Here is an 18818-nt window from a genome sequence, read left to right as displayed (position 1 = left end):
TAGTGCGTAAATATATGACTCTAGGTTATGCATTTGAAGATATAATGATGTGCATGAAGGAAAACGCAGTGAAATTCGTATTATTGCTACGACCCATGTTTCAAGTTTGATTATTTATCCTTAACTTATGAACCGGTAATCTCAATACATTTATTCTTCGATCCAATTCACTTGGTTCTTGTATCATATTTAAGCCAGCATATTGCATACTCATTGAATCCGGGTCATATAATTAAATTTCGTTGAAATTTCCATGTTATGTATTTTACTAACAATATTTTTGGCATGCACAAATTCTTCAACTGTAATGTGAGGAATATAATGTCGAAGCTGCAGTTATATCCACTTGATAGACGATGTAATATATTTTATTTTCTCTGGAATTTTATTCCTAACCTCAGTATTTAGAGAAATGCTATTTTTTTATGAAGATCCTTAAGCTCGTATGACAAGTCCCAAATTATTGTCCAATCTATTGGATATTGGATTGTGATACAATTGACACACACCAATTTCTACTCCAATTTCCTTTTCACAAAATTGGACACAATTTCTTTCCCAATTTGGAATTTAGAACAGGTTCTACTTTCTCACACCCATCCTCCAATCGGAAGTCAGTTGTTGACTCGAGTGACCAAAACAAGAAGCTCTTGGCAAAACATCCGGTTTGGCTGTAAAACATTGTTTTTCAGATCATTCACTTGAAGTTTCTAAAATGTGGACGAAAGAAGTTTTTTCACTATTGAGTGAAGCGTACAAATGACACGAATTCATATGCAACGTAAAATCATCGAAATACAATACCGCTCTCTAGTGGGATATAAAGGCCGCAATACACGGCGAATGATTGCATTCGCATGATCATTCAGCATGTTCATTCACAATGTATGACGGAAGAATTCCGGAAGGAACCTTCATGCGCATGATCATTCAGTGAAAATTAGAACATGCTCTATTTTGCTCGTATGATCCTGTGATTGATCACGTGATCATTCAGCATGGTCATTCGCATGATCATTCACCGTGAACAGCGGCCTTTAGAACACCATTTCGGCCAATATTGGTGCAAATATTGATACGTGTCTTTCGGTACATAACGCCCAATATTTTAAACAATATTTCACGCCGAATTATTGGCAAATAAATTGGAAAGTGTCATACGGGCTTTGAAACAATATAACTCTGTACATTATCTATACCATTATGTTAAGGCTCATTCATTGCAATGCTAAAGGTGGAAGATTTGACGCACGGATCGTGCTCCGGACTCGTACAACCTTTTATTTTTCTTTTCAGGTCATTACCAAATGACCCGCAGCATACGCCTATCGAACAGGTCTCTTGGAAGCTAAAAATGGTAGATGAATTCCACCGTATCATAGCTAAGTCCAACAGGTCAATATTGTCATTGCAACACGCGGGAGAGGTTGTGTTGCAGCGAGATATACATGCGCTTGGACCAGCCCTTTTCATTTGATGCAGTGATAAATAACGTCGCCTTCAAAGTCTTTGTTGATATGATCGTTTATTTGCCACTTAACGGCAGAACGGTATGAAGCACATCATTCCACATTCCGAATGCCTGCATGCCACCGCCCCTCAAATGTAAATAAAAAATTCAGTGCACAAATTTTATATGTAAGCATGGTGTGAATACTAAAATATGCTTATCATTAGTCATCTATATTCATCTCCATTTCAAAACTATTCCATTGGTATTTATTTGATATAATTCATTGCAGTTGTAATAACATTGAGAGTTTGATGCTGCACTGCCCCACCACTCGTTCTATTGAAGTAATTGCCATTAGGATACATAAATAGTCCCCAGTAAAACAATTAAGAGCGCAAATATTTTTGAAATGGTACGGTTTTAAACTTACTTCAAATATTTTCAAGATATAGGTAGAATATATTCGCCTGGGTTTCGAACTGTCTATAAGCGCACCCTCTCATAAACATAGTCTCATATATGAAACTTCCCCTGCCCTTCACCACTATCTCTCTTAAGGTATTTAAGGCGTGAGGGTTTTATGACCACAGCTTGAAAGTTTTATTTTGGTCTCTATCTTACACTGGAACTTCTCCGCATATGACTTTTCCATGACATGTCAGGTCTCCGAAGGTCTTTTCGAACTTTATAAATTGCAGAACCGTACATATTAAATACTCCAATTTTAGCCCTTTGACGTCTGAGGTGTCATAGGTAATTGCATTTTAATTTAGGATTGAAAATATTGGAAGAAATTTTTTTCCTCATTAATTTTTTTAACCGTTTTTCCTAGAGAATCTTTATTTGATCAAATATCGAGGATCAGGTATGCCTACTCGCGCATGATGGAATACTATGGCTTGTACTAGTGATATAATTTTTCAAATCTTATTAAGAAATTCAGACATGAGCTCATAGAAATCTGAAAAGTTTTCAACCGACTTCATCTGCGACCAAAAGATTAGGGGTGAGTAATTTTGTTGTTCATCAATCACCAAATTGAAATCCTAGCTAAAAATTGACATTTAGCTATTATCTGAGATTGCATGAAAGGTAATGCGATGGCTGTGTACATTTTTGTCGCATCAAGTTCGCTTTTAAAACAGCTGTTACTAATGAACTTCATATGAACTAAAGTCATATAGAATATCTGTTTTATGCTACCTAAGAATATAATTTGAAGATTGAATTATTTCCGATATGTCTGAGCTAAAAGGGGTGTTATTTAACCCATTAACGTTTTTAAAACTCTTTTCATGGCAGGAAATTCCTTAGCAACGATCGTCAAGGATCAATTCGGCTTTATTTACACAATCACTATCGGTAGCGAATTCCTCAATCAACTAGAAATACAAGGCTGACATTTAATATCAGTTCAGCAAGACAAAGATGTGTTTTGATGATGTGATGTGATTGATGATGTTCATCAAGATGAGATGTTCTTTGAACAAGTCACTTTGAAGAACCTTAGCTTATTTTGCTCATGCTGCTAACATATTAAGTTAAAGCCTCATAATTCTTTGCTGTTTGGATCTGTAACATTTATCGTCATTCTTCAACAATATTTATCAGCTTTATCCATGTTATAAAATAATGGGTAAATGCAAAACTACGTAAGTGGAGTATGGAAGATGTGTCTAACCAATGCTCCAGCTCCGCAACTGCACCAACATTCTTCGTGATATTGTCATCTCATTCACTTGGAATGGGGTCATGTGGCGTTTTTATAACCGTCAGTGCCCTAATTTCGAGTGACTGCGGTGATGATCATCATCAATAGTCATCGATCCTACGGCTATATGAAGATGAGCTTCTCCAGTTCGTAATAATTTCTGTATACCTAGCCGGTTGAAAGTAAAATGCAGAGATGACGAACAGATAATTCGTGTCAATGGTCGATGGACGCAACTGGTGTGCGTCTAGATCAACGCCGAATTTGCTCAAAATTACATCGAGAATTTATCAAAGGATATTCAGACCGGAATATCTTTCTCGAATGATATATTGATTTCATCGCTGCCTCATATTATTGTTACAATTTTTTCGCCGTTCTTGTGGTCCATCATCTTGTGGTCATTCATCGATTTGGATTTGACCTCTCTATAGTATTAATACTCTACCTTTAACGGCTAAAATTCGTATTTGTTACTGCATTGATTTGTAATGCAGGTGGTCGTAAATTTATTATAATGTCGATTCTCGTTTGGAATTATTGTAATGTTGATAAATTTCAAAAACGTGTTAGAAGCAAAACTGAAGAAGTATTTATCAAATAAATTATGAATTAATTATTAATTCTATCCATGAATGCGTATATGTAAGCAAACATGCAATATAGTCTAAACATGTATATGTATTGCCCTGTTGTTTTTTGCTTAGGAGTGTTATACAAACATGTTTGTGAGGAACCTGTTACTTTCAGCGTGAAAGCCGCGAGTCTTCGTAGTCATCGCGTCAAGGGAATGGAGTCTCGAAGTCGGCCTGAATGATTCCAATCTTTCACTACCTCACTCCATGGAAGATGTGTCTAACCGATGCTCCAACTCCGCAACTGCACCCAACATTCTTCGTGACATTGTCATCTCATTTACTTGGAATGGGGTCATGTGGCGTTTTTATAACCGTCAGTGCCCTCATTTCGAGTGACTGCGGTGATGATCATCATCAATAGTCATCGATCCTACGGCTAGTTGTTCTCAGCTCTACGTCAATTTCCCAGTCAGCTTATCTTTTATCTACTACATGATTCTTTTACTCCACATAATTTATCCCGTGCTCCATGTACCTCATCTAATGGCCTACCTTTATCCTCTCACCTTCCGCCTGATCTTAAACGATAATTTTCATGAGTCCATCTTGTATTCTATTGTAACCGATCAAATGGTCTTCCAACCAGGGGCTTCGAAAACCTTCCGTTCCCTAAATCTCTTAAAACTTCAGCAACCCTCACGCCGTGTATCCATTCACCATCCTTTTGTAACACCCCATCCCGTTAGCTTCCAACCTTAATTTGCGTTTTAATCATCTGCCATGCGATGGCGATGTTATTGAGTTTATTTACTTTTTAGTATGTTTCACGGTTACATTTTTATGCAATATCTAAACACGCTTACCTCTTCAATTTCAGCCAACATGGAGCCATCAAAATGTTCGACATACTCACCTTCCGGAATTGAGAAACATATATCGGCCATATTGTCATTGCAGCCAGCGGAATTGGTGACCACTCAGCGTGAAATATATCTGCTGGTGGTAGCCCATGCCGTTGGTTGAAGTGATAATTTACGACGAGCCGTAAGGACTTCTGAGCCTGATTATTCCTCTGCTTCTTTACGGCTGGAAAGTATTCAAAGGATTTTCTGGATTCCAAAATCCTTCCGGAATTCATGGTGATGTATGTACCTAAACAGAAAATAATACTTATTTATAATAATATGATCCTCATTACATTTTGGCAAGAGTTTACTGGAAAAACATTACATAACATTATAATAATAAAAATTAATATTTCACTTCAAAAAATGTTTTAATAATTTGCATTACATTGTTATTTCACAAAATTTTATTTTATTTTATTTCACAACGAGGTTTCTTCTTTCTGCTGCATCTTTTGGCAGCAACGAAATTGCTTCTTCATTATTTCGCACCTCGGCGGTAATTCATGGTAATGTACCTACTTCCCCACCTCGTATACAACTTAGATATAATATGCGCCTCTCACTGTTACACCAATTCAGTTTATATATGGTTTCCATGCAAGAATTACTGATTTACTTAACAGCAGTAATAACATGTATGGCATGCCATAAATAAACCATTGAGTATGAATAATCGTCGCTAATTGTGATAATCACTAACCTACTTTTAAGTATTGATCGTGACGAAGTATTTCGAATCGCGGAAACTTCATCATCACTCCTCGGGAAATGACTGTGATCCGCTTTCCTCCTGCGGGATAAGCAAAGGAGTATAGTCACACAAAATATAGGATCATATTAGTAAGGTACCACCTTTCCTGCCTTCCACTGCGGTCCTGCCTTCCCAATATCCAGCAACGATCACCTCGTATCCTTCGACCTCTGAGAAAGCATCAGACCAGTGTCAAAATCCTTCCCCTTTCGGAGATGACATTCACTAATATTCAATACAATTACTTCTGCATCACCTACACCATCTCATACAAATATCGTTGTCCCTCGAAAGTTTTTCTAATGAGCGTATTTCGCGCTTGCCTGGGAGGAGATGCCGGCTGATTATGTCTCAAGCCATTTGGAAACAGTCCGAGTTAATTTCGTGTTTGCATTTATCATCGTGCCCACGTACTTTTTTCATTCGCCTTAAGAGGAAATTATAACTTAATTATTAGAACATGATCTTTATCATCTGTTGGCAAGAATTTACTGGTAAAGCATTACATAACATTATGATGATAAAAATTGTGATTACGCTTAAAAAATGATTTGATAAATTACTTTACATTTTAGTTTCATAACATTTTATTTAATTTTATTTCACAACGAGGGTTTTCCTTCTGCTGAATTTTTTTTTGCATTGACGGAATTACTTTTTCAGTATATACCTGCATATCTTGGTCATATATTATGCTCTTGGTCATATAAGGCTCTCAGAATTATTAATTTATAAGAATTATTCAAATTTTCACTTTCTCATGATATGTCAATCTAAATAGCATATTTGTAAAGTACTACAAAATTTAAGATGAATGATGTAAAGACGAAGTGCTCCGATCAAAAAGAACGAAATGGTCGAAAGTAAATAAAAGCATACAGTATAACGGATAAAAAATAACTAAAAGTTAATAAATAATAAAGAGTTAATAATTCTATTAGAGGTGCTAGTTGCCTTCGTCGCGGGGAGGAAAGGGACGGGCAAAAGGACCCGCCAGCTACCTGTATCGGTCCCATACAGTTTTTATGTCGGTCATTTCCTCCCCTTCTTTGCTCGCGGCTCAGGTACTTCGCGGGATCGTGCCCCCCAGTTTAATTCATCTTTACACCAAGTAATAATAAAATTATAAGGCTATAATTTTTATTATAAATTCAGAAGAATTTACTTGCAAAACATCAAAAAGCGGTGTATTTGTTAGGAGATGATAAGACGGACATGATGGACAATTCCAATAAGAATTTTTGTTCGAACCAGTAATACGAATTGTTCCCACCTTATTCTTGTCTATTCCCTAACCTCCCTACATCCTCTGCGATTCTAAGTGCGGGACGTACTGATATACATCGACCTCCACATGTATTACATAATACCGTCTACCCCTCAAGCCACCAAAATAGACGTGTGGCGGGGACGCTTGCCATAGAGGATATTAAACTTAGAATAAAACAGCTCAAGCTGTTACTAATTGGCTATTGTTTCCCACCTGGGACTTACTAATTTTCATTATTTATAGGGAGAAAAACGAAATCCCATACCTATCCAGTCAACAAAATATCTCTTCCATATAAATATTTAATGGAGTACATTCATTTTTTTCATTTCCAAGGCAGTTTACATGGAATGTGTCTCTGATCTGTCATATAAAGCTTTCACTCCTGCGTTTCGCAGAATTTTTGTCCAGAAGATGTCATTGCTCGACATTATGTAGAGACGACGCCAGCAATTTTTAATGTGATGAAAGTAACCGACTATAATGTTCAAATCCTCTTCCTTCTTCAGCTGAACAGAATCATCAGAACTCAGCACCGGTAGTATTTATTTCACGTTTAGTCCTCGGCATGTGCTCATTTCGACGTTCTGTGGTAAGCCGAGGTAAAACAAATGAAGCATCATTGGTGCTTGGAGACCAGAAGCTGACAACTGAGGAGATTTCAACGCTCACTCTCCAATTGCAAAAACTTACGCCCTCACTCTCCGTTGAGCAATGAACCCAACGATCTTCTATCAGTTAGGACCGAATATTTTTAGTTGGAGAGTAGTTAATCACCCTATCAAAAACTTTTTCATCAGTGGATTTCTATTCATTAACTAATATATGCAAATAAATGGAGGTTAGTATATGGAAAATAACTTATTTAATATCTACCTATAGCAGCTTCCTCCGTTACCTAAGTGGACAACTTAACGAAGTTGCGTCTCTCGTTTGGCTCAAGCGTGGTGCCCAAACCGAAAACAAACACCGTCTCCCTTGGTTTTGTTTTGATGCCAGCTTATATGGCCCCACCGCATCACCGCGCACTTGCATGACTTCATTGATCCGGGCGCTTAGTCGTCTGTCCCTCGTTAACTCCGGGGTTCTTCCTTCTGCTTAAAAGCCGCTGCTGCAGGAGGAGCTGTAGCAGCGGCGTGAATACTAATTTTACTATCAGATGAAATTGAACAATTTTAGACATTTTAGGATACAAAAACTATTAAACTAATAAAAATAACAATTTTTGATATGATCTGAGGGGGGTCATGACCCTTGTGATCTTTGAAACCCTATGAAAATGGTCAATGGACGCAACTGGTGAGCGTCACGACAATCGCCAAATTATATCGAGAATCTCGTAAAAGATAATTAAAAAAGGATGTCTTTCTCGATGTGTATATTGATTTCTTGGAATTTCTTCAAGTTTCTTGAAGATTTTCTCACATCTTCAAAATTATTCAATACATATTAATTATTCATTTGTCATTGCATATTCCACATCAGGTTTAAGTTACTCTGGTTACGCCGTAATTTCATTGCAGCGAGCGAAATTGGCGCAGCGAGAATCATATGTGCTGGCCATTGCCAATAACGTTGGTTGATTTGATACTTTACAACGAGCCGGAAGGACTTTTGGAACTTGTAATTCCTCAGCCACTTAATGGTTGGAAAGTTTTGACACGATCCTATAGATTGCAAATAGCTTCTGGAATTCATGGTAGTGTACCTAATTGCTCCACTTCGAGTGGCATTGAGAAATTATATGAATCCGTAATATTGGCACCGAATAAAATCAGTGATTCATTTGTTCCTTAGTATTTGGAGGCCAATATCAGTTATGCATGGTACGTTATGGATTAAACATAGAGTAAAATTCATCCTTTTTGAACGTTAGATAGCAAAATTTTTATTCCAGCATTGATCGTGATGAAGCATCCGAAATCGAGGATACCCCATTATCACCCTTAGAACCTGATTGCTGCTGCGGGGGCAGGCAAGGGAGATGTGGGACCCTTTTCATATGGTCGACATCTTCCTTATCCGCCCCTACGGCAGCAATATCCTGCGATGCTTAGCTCGTCATCCGCGGCCTCTGAGAAAACATCGGACCAGTGATCAACAACTACACCAAGTGGAGTTGGCAGTGGTTATCAGGTCAGCGATTATTATTCAAATCAATGCTAATACTTATGAGCAATCTGCTATGATAACTGTTTCACCATCTAGTACAAATTTTGATCTCCTATTAAAGTTTCTCTGATGAGAATATTTCATTCATGCCTGGTGAGGAATGCCAACTGATAATGCCGCAAGCCGCTTGGACACTGCTCGACATTATTCTGCCTGCTTTGTATATGCCTTGTACACTAGGGCGGATCGCAAAAATCGATTTTTTTCAAATCCATCTGGCCCAATGAAAAAAAGTTGTGGGACCGATCAAAAATAAGGCCTGAAAATTTTCAGACCTGTACGTGAACCCCTGACCCTCGCTCAAATGCAATTTAGGGGGGGAAGGTCAAAATTCGAAAAATATAATATTTTATGGTCATTTCCTATAGATTATGCCGAGTTACTGCCCTTCTAGGGCAAATATTTCGTGCATTTTGACGTATCTGCCACCGTTTAGCCACAAAATGCCTAATTTGAGTCCGCGTCCGCGAAGAAAATATTCCAACGCCCACGCAGCGTCGCGGATACCAGAGCCGCAGGCCGATCGCTTCCCCTCCACGCTCGCTTCTCCCCCTCCCACGCCTCTAATACAGCAAAATTCATTCCGCGCATGCTGCTAGGAGGTCGTTTATCTTTGATAATATAAATCAGAAGATGGTAGAAGGTAAAAAACCATGCGTAGTGAGACGACTTGTCCCTTATTTGGCGCCTCGTCGGCGTTAAACAAATCGATGTTACCAACTTTTAGAGAAGTGATGAAATATTTTTAGATCTGCGCACGCAGGAAAGGAGACTACGATCTATGAAGACGCCTCTCGTGTGGCTATGAAAGTTTGGGAACTTAGGCTATGCACTTCTATTCCGGTATTGTCCGACAGCTATGACTAAACGGATGAATAAGGGTGAAGGCCGCCGGCGTAACTCCCCGCTCCCCTCTCGAACGCCCCAGATGCACCAAAATTCACACCAAGTGCGTCTTTCTTCGTTAGTTTTACTAATATTTGATGTATCAGCATCGTCCAGTGAGGAACAATCATGAAGGAATTACTCAATTACCTGCTTTCCAGTCTGTATTTCTTATGTTGGTGTCATTCCTCGTCTTTTGCTGCCTTCAACAATGTTTTGGTAAATTCTTTCGCGAATCTCTCGTCCGTATGTATAATAAAAGGAATATTGAAATTCAAATTTGAACTTTCATCAATAGATTTTTAAATTCCACAGCTCTAAGCTCAGATATATCCGAAGGAACCGGAGTCTCTCTCCAATATATCATCAGCGGGTAGTCCTTAACGTCGATATTAAAATCCAGCAATTAAAAAAATCTCGGATTGGTCGCCAAACGCATCCTTGCAGAAACGCATATTGGGTCCCTAGATTACCCTCCCAACGTTTATGTCGCAAATCCAAGTAAACTTAGTGCAATTAGTAAATAGACCACTGTAAGGGATGAAATACGATTTGATGCTTTCCCGGCGAATGATGTGTGTAAACTCTTTTCGGGGTTCAACAAAATTTATCCTTTAGGATGAGCCCCCAGTCGGAGCTTGAAATGTTGGCCATTATGGAAAAATTAACCAGGTGGGAATCCCGAGAAGAGTCTACCCACACTGCAAGGGATGTTGTAATTATGCTTATACTTAGCAAAGGGATGATGCCTCCTTTTTGGGCGCTATTCGCTTAGTACCATCATAATCAAATCCTTTTTAATTCTGTGTATCTAATTTTCACTCGGAAAGGAATCGATAATCGCAGATTTTATAACTTTTGCTAATCCTCCGACGGGGGAGGCAAACCTCCCAAAGAGGAACCCTGTTTCTTCAACTAACACCACACATTCCCCTCTAAACTTGTATTGATAAGTCCTCTTCCCTTTTTTCATCAGACAAGAGTATAGTCTTTCATTCCAATAAAATAAGGCCCTTTGATGACCCCTCTCTTTTCTTATTCACAGTAATTAGTATCTTTTTCTGTCTACATAAGTAATTTTGGTACACTAGCTTTGATGTATCTTACGAAGTTATGACTTTTGCGTCAGCTAAAGTTACGGGAACGATGATTGCTGTTGCTTGGTTCTTGCATATACCTCTTTCACAGTTGGCAGACGCATTTTCCGCGAAGAAGTTCCAATCTGAGGTTATAGTCCTTAATGTTTATTTCATGAGGAAAGTAGAGATATAAATCGGCTAATTTCTCGCCAGTTTAATTTTCTTCGGATGAATAGATGAAGAAACTTTTTGATACTATTTTCCCGTACAAGAATTGACGATGATGACTCAACGCTCTCCTACGATTCCCTTTTTTCCTCAGTTGTCGAGTTTCTTTAGGGTTCAATCCAGCAGCCATCATTTATCTTTTCGTCAGATTGTCTCTCAAAATACTTCTTCATTGGGGGAACCTTACGCTCCTCAATGCACTTACACGCAAAAATATCGCACAATTTAAAATGTTCCTTAAAAATTGTTTGAGTGTATACTTCAATAAAACCCTACTTTTGGCAAATGACGATTTTCGTAAGTTTTAGTACTTCCTGTGGTACCGCTAAATCCATTTAGTCACATTCATAATGGAAGAGAAGCGCGTCACCATAGTTCGCACACCTTCAATGCCACTCGAGAGGCGTCTTCATAGATCGTAGTCTCCTTTCCTGCGTGCGCAGATCTAAAAATATTTCATCACTTCTCTAAAAGTTGGTAACATCGATTTGTTTAACGCCGACGAGGCGCCAAATAAGGGACAAGTCGTCTCACTACGCATGGTTTTTTACCTTCTACCATCTTCTGATTTATATTATCAAAGATAAACGACCTCCTAGCAGCATGCGCGGAATGAATTTTGCTGTATTAGAGGCGTGGGAGGGGGAGAAGCGAGCGTGGAGGGGAAGCGATCGGCCTGCGGCTCTGGTATCCGCGACGCTGCGTGGGCGTTGGAATATTTTCTTCGCGGACGCGGACTCAAATTAGGCATTTTGTGGCTAAACGGTGGCAGATACGTCAAAATGCACGAAATATTTGCCCTAGAAGGGCAGTAACTCGGCATAATCTATAGGAAATGACCATAAAATATTATATTTTTCGAATTTTGACCTTCCCCCCCTAAATTGCATTTGAGCGAGGGTCAGGGGTTCACGTACAGGTCTGAAAATTTTCAGGCCTTATTTTTGATCGGTCCCACAACTTTTTTTCATTGGGCCAGATGGATTTGAAAAAAATCGATTTTTGCGATCCTCCCTATTGTACACCTGATCTCAGAGGATGCGGAAAGAATTTCAACCGTCTTCACCTGCTACCTACAGGTGCGGGTTTAGTCATTTTTATTTTAATCAATCACCAAATTCAAATCTAGCTTCAAATAACCCGTGAATAACTGTTCTGGTCAGGTTTGAGCCAAATCTTCATTATTTCAAGCGCAGCTACCAGTTTTTGCGTTAATTTTCCTGCATGGTTGTTATACTATCACTCGAAGTTAAAATGACTTTGCTTTTAATGTACATACTGCATGAAGTGTTATAATATTCAAGTGAAATTGCAAAATACGATTCGCAATATTATTTACATCTTAATTTTAAATTTGATGATTTGTCCTGTACTTACGTCACGGTAATTTAAGCATATTGATTTTAGATCCAATTCATTTGGTCCTTGCATCATATTTACTTTTAAATGGCTCATAACCATCGAGTTTTGGGTCTAAGCAAATGAATTTTTTAGAAATTCCATGAATTTTTGGCCTGCAAATGACAGACCCATATTTCAAGTTTTAGATTAATCCTACTGATTAACACCGTAACATGCGCTGATATTTCTGACATTTATAACAAAACGGTTGAATGCAGAAAGTGCCTTTATCTCAAATCTTCCTAATGATTATATAACTATAATTAATAACAATGCCATTCACGTCATAATCGTTCAGTGCAACATTCCGGGTGAAATATTAGACGCACAGTTAGTTCTCAGAACGAGCGTCACCTTTTATTATTCTTTCAGCTGGTGGTCAAATTCCCTACAGCATACACCTATGAAATTACCCTCTGGACAGCATGAAGATATGGATGAATTTCTCCGCCTGAAAAGAAAGACCTACGGGGCCGTATTGTCATTGCAGCGAGCGGGAGTGGCTTTGTTGAGGCGAGATATACATGCGCTAATACACGCCCCTCTCGCTTGCTGAAGTGATAAATAGAGACGGCCGCAAAGGCTTCATCAGATATGATCACTTGTTCGCAGCTATACGGTAGGACGGTAAAGGCCACTTGTACTGCATAAGAATGATATATTCAGACCTGAGTTCAATGAAGGCGGAAAAGTTTTAGCCCTCTTGATCTGCTGCCAACACATGCGGGGTGAGTAATTTTTATTGTTCATCAATCACCAAATTCAAATCTAAGCTAAAAATCACCATTTCACAATTATTTACTCTTACATAATACGCATATGATGCATATGGACATTTTTTTGCATGTCGCTCACTTTCAATGTAGCTGTTTCTAATGACCGAATTATGATATCGCCTGACTAAATTATGATTGAATGCATTCTTATCTTCTAACTAATGCAAAAGGGACATTTACAGAGCATTCATAAGTACTCTATATAATAATGTCTTTTGAACCTTTGCCACAAATACTGTTTCTGCTTACCTTATATTAAATGAATATTTGTACGTTACTAATGATAACTCTTTTCATAGGTGATATTACTTAATTATTTGAGCTCTAAGAGAGTCAGATTTTAACGAATCCAGTGATTCGGGAATTGTACAAATAGCCGTATCTATCTCCATTCCAAGTAATTGAAGGAATACTAAAAGTTTTGAACGACGCGAAAGATTGTGTTCTTACCAATAAGAAATCTATTTCACAAGTATCTGTTATTAAAATAAATGATTTTGGTATTTGTTTTTACACTCCTTACAAAGGAGAGAGAATTGTATAATATAGGCTGAACCATACACTTTCTCGAAGATTTTGTCACACCTTCATTTTTCATAAAAATTCAAGAAAGACGCACTTGAATGGCATTGTATAGTTCACGTCATTTTAAGTTACATTTCACTATATTATATGGATGCAGATGTATTTAACGAAAAACGCCAAATTTGCTCAAATATTCTTTGAGAATGTCCCAAATGATATTTACGGCGTTATATCCATTTCAATTGAAATATCGATTTCTTCGCAGCCTAATGTTATTGTTAAAAATTACTCATCGTTCTCATGGTCAACATCTGCATCAATCATTTACGGTTTACACTGACTCCTATAATGAGAGCATTTTAAAATTCGTCTAAATAGTTAAGCTATAAAGAGACAAAATATACAATCAGTAGTACTTATCGTTCCCTTGAAATGCAAATATGATGCATAATACTTAGAAAGTGATAAAACAGTTCGAGTTCTAATTATAAAAAAACAAATGATATCCGTAATTAAAATATCAGTCTGAAATATTAATAAACCTCAAATAAATTCGAAGCTAGTGAAAATGTAGTGAAAAGCGAGGCAAATATGGAGAAGACGATTTCATTTTAATGATTTTTTCCCGATGTTTTCGATCAATATTCCTATGTTAAAATCCACTATAGCCAACAAATTGTGGAGACATGGGGGAATCCAAATGTCTACCGTTAGGAATTGACGATCGTAACTTTCGCCTTTTGAAGCCATTTAATTATAATCCTAAAAGTTTTGAGCATGCCGTGAGACGGCGTTCGGCATAAAGATATAAATCTATTTAAAAAATTGTTATCACTCAATAACAAAATTTTCAGTCATTTATCAGCAAAACTATGTTCAGTACCCAGCATTTTCGGTGGGAAGTTCTGGGGTCTTAAAATTTACTAAGATGATGATTTCTTCCGCGTCGGCATTCGGGTGGGGGGGGGAGCTCGTAGTGCAGGTACCTCCACGTGGTGAGCTCTGGTAACTATTTTTACATTCTGTATCCTAGCAGAGAGAGAATGGTAAAAATAGGCTAAACCCTGCACATCCTCAAGTTTTTCTCACATCTACATTGGTCATCAAAATTTAATTTAGAGGTACTTTATATAAGTTATATTTCACAGCATTATGATTGTCACTGAAAAAGTAATTAACATTCCGTGTTAAAATACAGTTTCTGCGCTAGCTAGAACAGGGGATAAGGCCGGATTTCCTATTTCGGCAATATTCTGCTATACCCATGACAAGCATCACATAGTAGTCATTTTCATCAGTTATGTTCAATCAAGGAAGGCGATGCCAAGGCCCTTTCCACTTTCTTTTCGTAGTTACATCAGCATTTCGTAGAAAAGTACCCAGTCCTATTTTGGCAGCAGCTGTAGTTTGCCTTTCGCTGTTGTTTTATTGATATTTGGTGATGTATTTAAATCGTTTTTAAATAACGTTATCTGGTTTTAATCATCTGAGCTTGATCAAAAAGAAAATATTATTAGTTTTCAAACTTCTTTCAAATACACGAATTAACTGATTATCAGGAGTAGGAACATAATGCGGTAGTCTCCCATTATTAACAACGGGGTATGAACGGTAAATCAATGCTTCCAATGGGGAAAATTTATGTACCTCTTTCTTCTTTTGTTGTTAGAAACATGGTGGTTACCACCATTCAAGCCTCTACTTCCATCATAACAGACTACGGAGGTCAAATAAACAGCTCATCGAAATGCAGAGGTACACAATGAGCAATCAAGGTATAATCCCCTTAGCGCTACTGCATTGATTTTTCCAACAGTCCAATGGCTTGGATACCATGATTTAAATTTTACGATGTGTTCCATTGTTGAAATTTAATTATCTGTTTCATGGGTAAGTCGTCTGTTCCACCATCAGTTTTCGTCATTTGAATCATCATTCGGCGCATGGAGCTCATTGAGCATTTACCGGCTCTCAAGTCAGTTGTGGTCACAGAGAAACAGTGGTTGTGAAGACTTTATCTTCTTCCTTTTGTATATATTATGGCCGCCGCTATATATCAGTTCAGCTAGACGGTGAAGTAACATAACAATTTAAAAATTTTCAACAATGTATCACGCATTCTCACCTTATGGATATGCAACTTTCAGGTCAAGATTTCCTATCAATGCATCGACTTCTTGCAAGACATAACGGTCATTGTCTTCAGTAGAGGAAACAGGAGCACCGTGATTGCAAAAATTCTCCCCCGCACTAAAAAACTAAAGGCGGGCCCCCAACATCAGTGCAATATTAAAATTATGTAAAATTTCATCGAGTATATTCGAGCCTATGTTTCACTGCTCCTTCTTTTGAATGGGAGGATAGTGATATCTGACACTAGAGATTCCCTTTCATTTTTATAGCCATTACATCATTTATAGTTTGAGTCGCGTGTAGCAATTCCATTGTAATAAATTTTTCCAAGTGTAAGAGCAATAAGGAGGCAGGTATTCATCAGGGTATAATGCAGGCAGGGTATCATTTGGTTGTCTGTTACTTTTACTGGCAGCTGCGGTGATGGTAATTTAGTATTCCAGCTACGTAAAACTTGCAATGTTATGCTCTCATTCCACTCATATGGATTACCAGTGCTGTCGCAAGAATGCCATCTGACTTATGACGACAATTCCTGTTCTGGTAAGGTTTCACTTTAGCCTATTGTTTTTAAGGCGCAGCTTCCAGTTTTCGCGTTAATTTTCAAACAAGCTTGTTAAAAAATCACTGGAAACTAAAATAATTTTGATTTTAATATACGTATTTAAGTAATAATAATGTGCATGAAGAAAATAAATAGAAATCCTAGTATTATTCCCACCTAATATTAAATTTTTACTATTTATCCTTTACTTACGTCTCGGTAAGTTAAACACATTGGTTATTAGATCCATTTTACTTGGTCCTCACATCATATTCATGTCTGCATGACGTAATACCATGGAATCTCCGGTCTAAGCAATTGATTTTCGTAGATATTTCAATTTTATATAATTTGCAAATATACTTGTCTTATTCTAAATTTTTTCCACTGCAATAGCAGAATGCGAATTTTAAATTTCAATTATATCTACCTCATTAACAACGAAATTTTTTTTGACATTCTACGGAATTTCAATCATACAGATTGGATTCGGACATGTATTTCCAACCTACCTTATCATTATATTAGTCTACATATTAGCAATATCATTATACTCATTTAGTGCAATATTAAGGTTGAAAAATATGACATACAGATGGTGCTCAGAATGTGCGACACCTTTCAATTTTCGTTTCAGCTGGTGTTCAAGGACCCGACGACATACACCTATGGAATAGCTCTCTGGAAAGAACGAATATGTTCAAGAATTTCGCAGCCTCTTAAGAATGCTCACCTGGGCCCTATTGTCATTGCAGCGAGTGGGAGAGGCTGTGTTGCAGCGAAATTTATATGCGCTACGACTAGCCCCTTTCGCTTGTTGCAGTGATGAATTTTCTACGGCTTCAAAGGCTTTTACGAACATGATCATTAGTTTGCCTCCCTAGTAACGTCTTCCATCAAGGATCCTTTATTGAAGATCCTCGGCATATTTTGCTTCTGCTGCTAGGATATTAAGCTTTATCCCTCATAATTTTTTGCCGTTAGCTTATGTGATAATTATCTATGAATATTATCTATGTATAAAATAATGGCTAAATGTAATATTACGAAAGTGGTGTATATTTAAATACTATTTCCCAGTTCGCAAACATTTGTTTATGCCGAACTGGCCTAATGTAAAATGCAGAAACGACGAATGGAATGTTTGAAACGCGGTGTCAATGGTCATAGGACGCATAGTCTTTCTTGATTGATTATTGATTTCTTCGTAGTCTTATTTTATTGTTACAAATTTCTCACCGTGCTTATGGTCTAAAGAAGGTACATTCAACAACGGCCTCTACCGTTTTCCGGAATGCCAGCATTTTATAATTCTATTATTAATTTAAGGAATTAAATAACATGACAACATTAGCTATTATGATGCAAATTTTAAAATAAATGGTATTTATCACCTTCTCATTCCCTTTGATTATAAATATGAATACATTCACACTAAAGACATACAAAAATTGACTAGTTATTAATGATATCAGTATTTCAAAAATCAGTAGCGATGGTTGTTAAAGTCAGATTTTTACAAAACAAATGATTCAGGGAGTAGTTTGATGAACTTTATTTCGCTATTTTAAGTCATTTAGGTGATACTATAAGTTTTGACCTAGGCGTTGGACGATGTTTGACAACAATAGAACAATATTTTGCAGAAATAATTAGTACTTGTTGAGTAAACTGATTTGGGCCTGGTTTTAGGCTTCTTTTAAATGGAACTCTGAACTCAGCACATTGGATGGATATATCTGGAGACTTCAACTACACTAAGTTGATTCTTTCTTCCGCAGTAGTGGTTGGATGGCAAGGGGAGCTCGTAGTGTAGGAATTTTCACGTAATGAGCTCTTTTACCTTATTTACATTATTAATCCTATTTGACAGATAGAATTTTAAAAATGGGCTTATCCCTGCAAATTCTTGAACATTCTGTCATCCCTTCAATAGTCATCATAATGCAATAAAGAGGCATTATATCCGCACAGTTTAGGTCTAGCTATGTATAAAATACGTTTTACTGTATCATGATCGTTGGAAAGATATTTTACGTGGTATCTGGAAAAGATATTTTACGCAGTAGGAAACCACCCTCTTTTATAGTGACTTTCTAATTCCTAGTGAAAATTGTCATTGAACCGGTTAACTTTAAACACGGCCCAGAATTGAAATTTATTCTATTTGGGATTTTTTACGTCTTTAACTATGAAGGCTCAGTCCATCTATGAACTTCCTTTATTATAGTCATCTTGAGGGATTCAAACTCAACAATATTAAAATATGAAATATTTAGTAAATTTTTATGATATTATTAGCAACCATTTGGAACTCCATGGACTTTAAATCCTTATCGTTACGTCTTTAAAATGATTACTTATTAGCCGCTGCTTTGATCATAATTTTTTTTGTTAGTGACAA

At 37.3% G+C, this 18818-nt stretch overlaps 1 protein-coding gene across 1 annotated transcript in view; it reads left to right on the top strand.

Annotated features, from left to right (window-relative positions):
• LOC124171156 overlaps positions 1-4765 on the top strand; it is a 115044-nt gene extending 110279 nt beyond the window's left edge. Inside the window, exon 2 of the mRNA XM_046550294.1 lies at positions 4620-4765. Coding sequence (XP_046406250.1) covers positions 4620-4765 — 146 coding nt within the window. The remainder of the gene's footprint in view (positions 1-4619) is intronic.
• The last annotated feature ends 14053 nt before the right edge of the window (positions 4766-18818 follow it).

Source organism: Ischnura elegans, chromosome X, assembly GCF_921293095.1.
Source record: "Ischnura elegans chromosome X, ioIscEleg1.1, whole genome shotgun sequence".
In the NCBI taxonomy this organism is placed as follows: Eukaryota; Metazoa; Arthropoda; class Insecta; order Odonata; family Coenagrionidae; genus Ischnura; species Ischnura elegans.
This window is presented reverse-complemented; position numbering and strand designations above follow the sequence as displayed.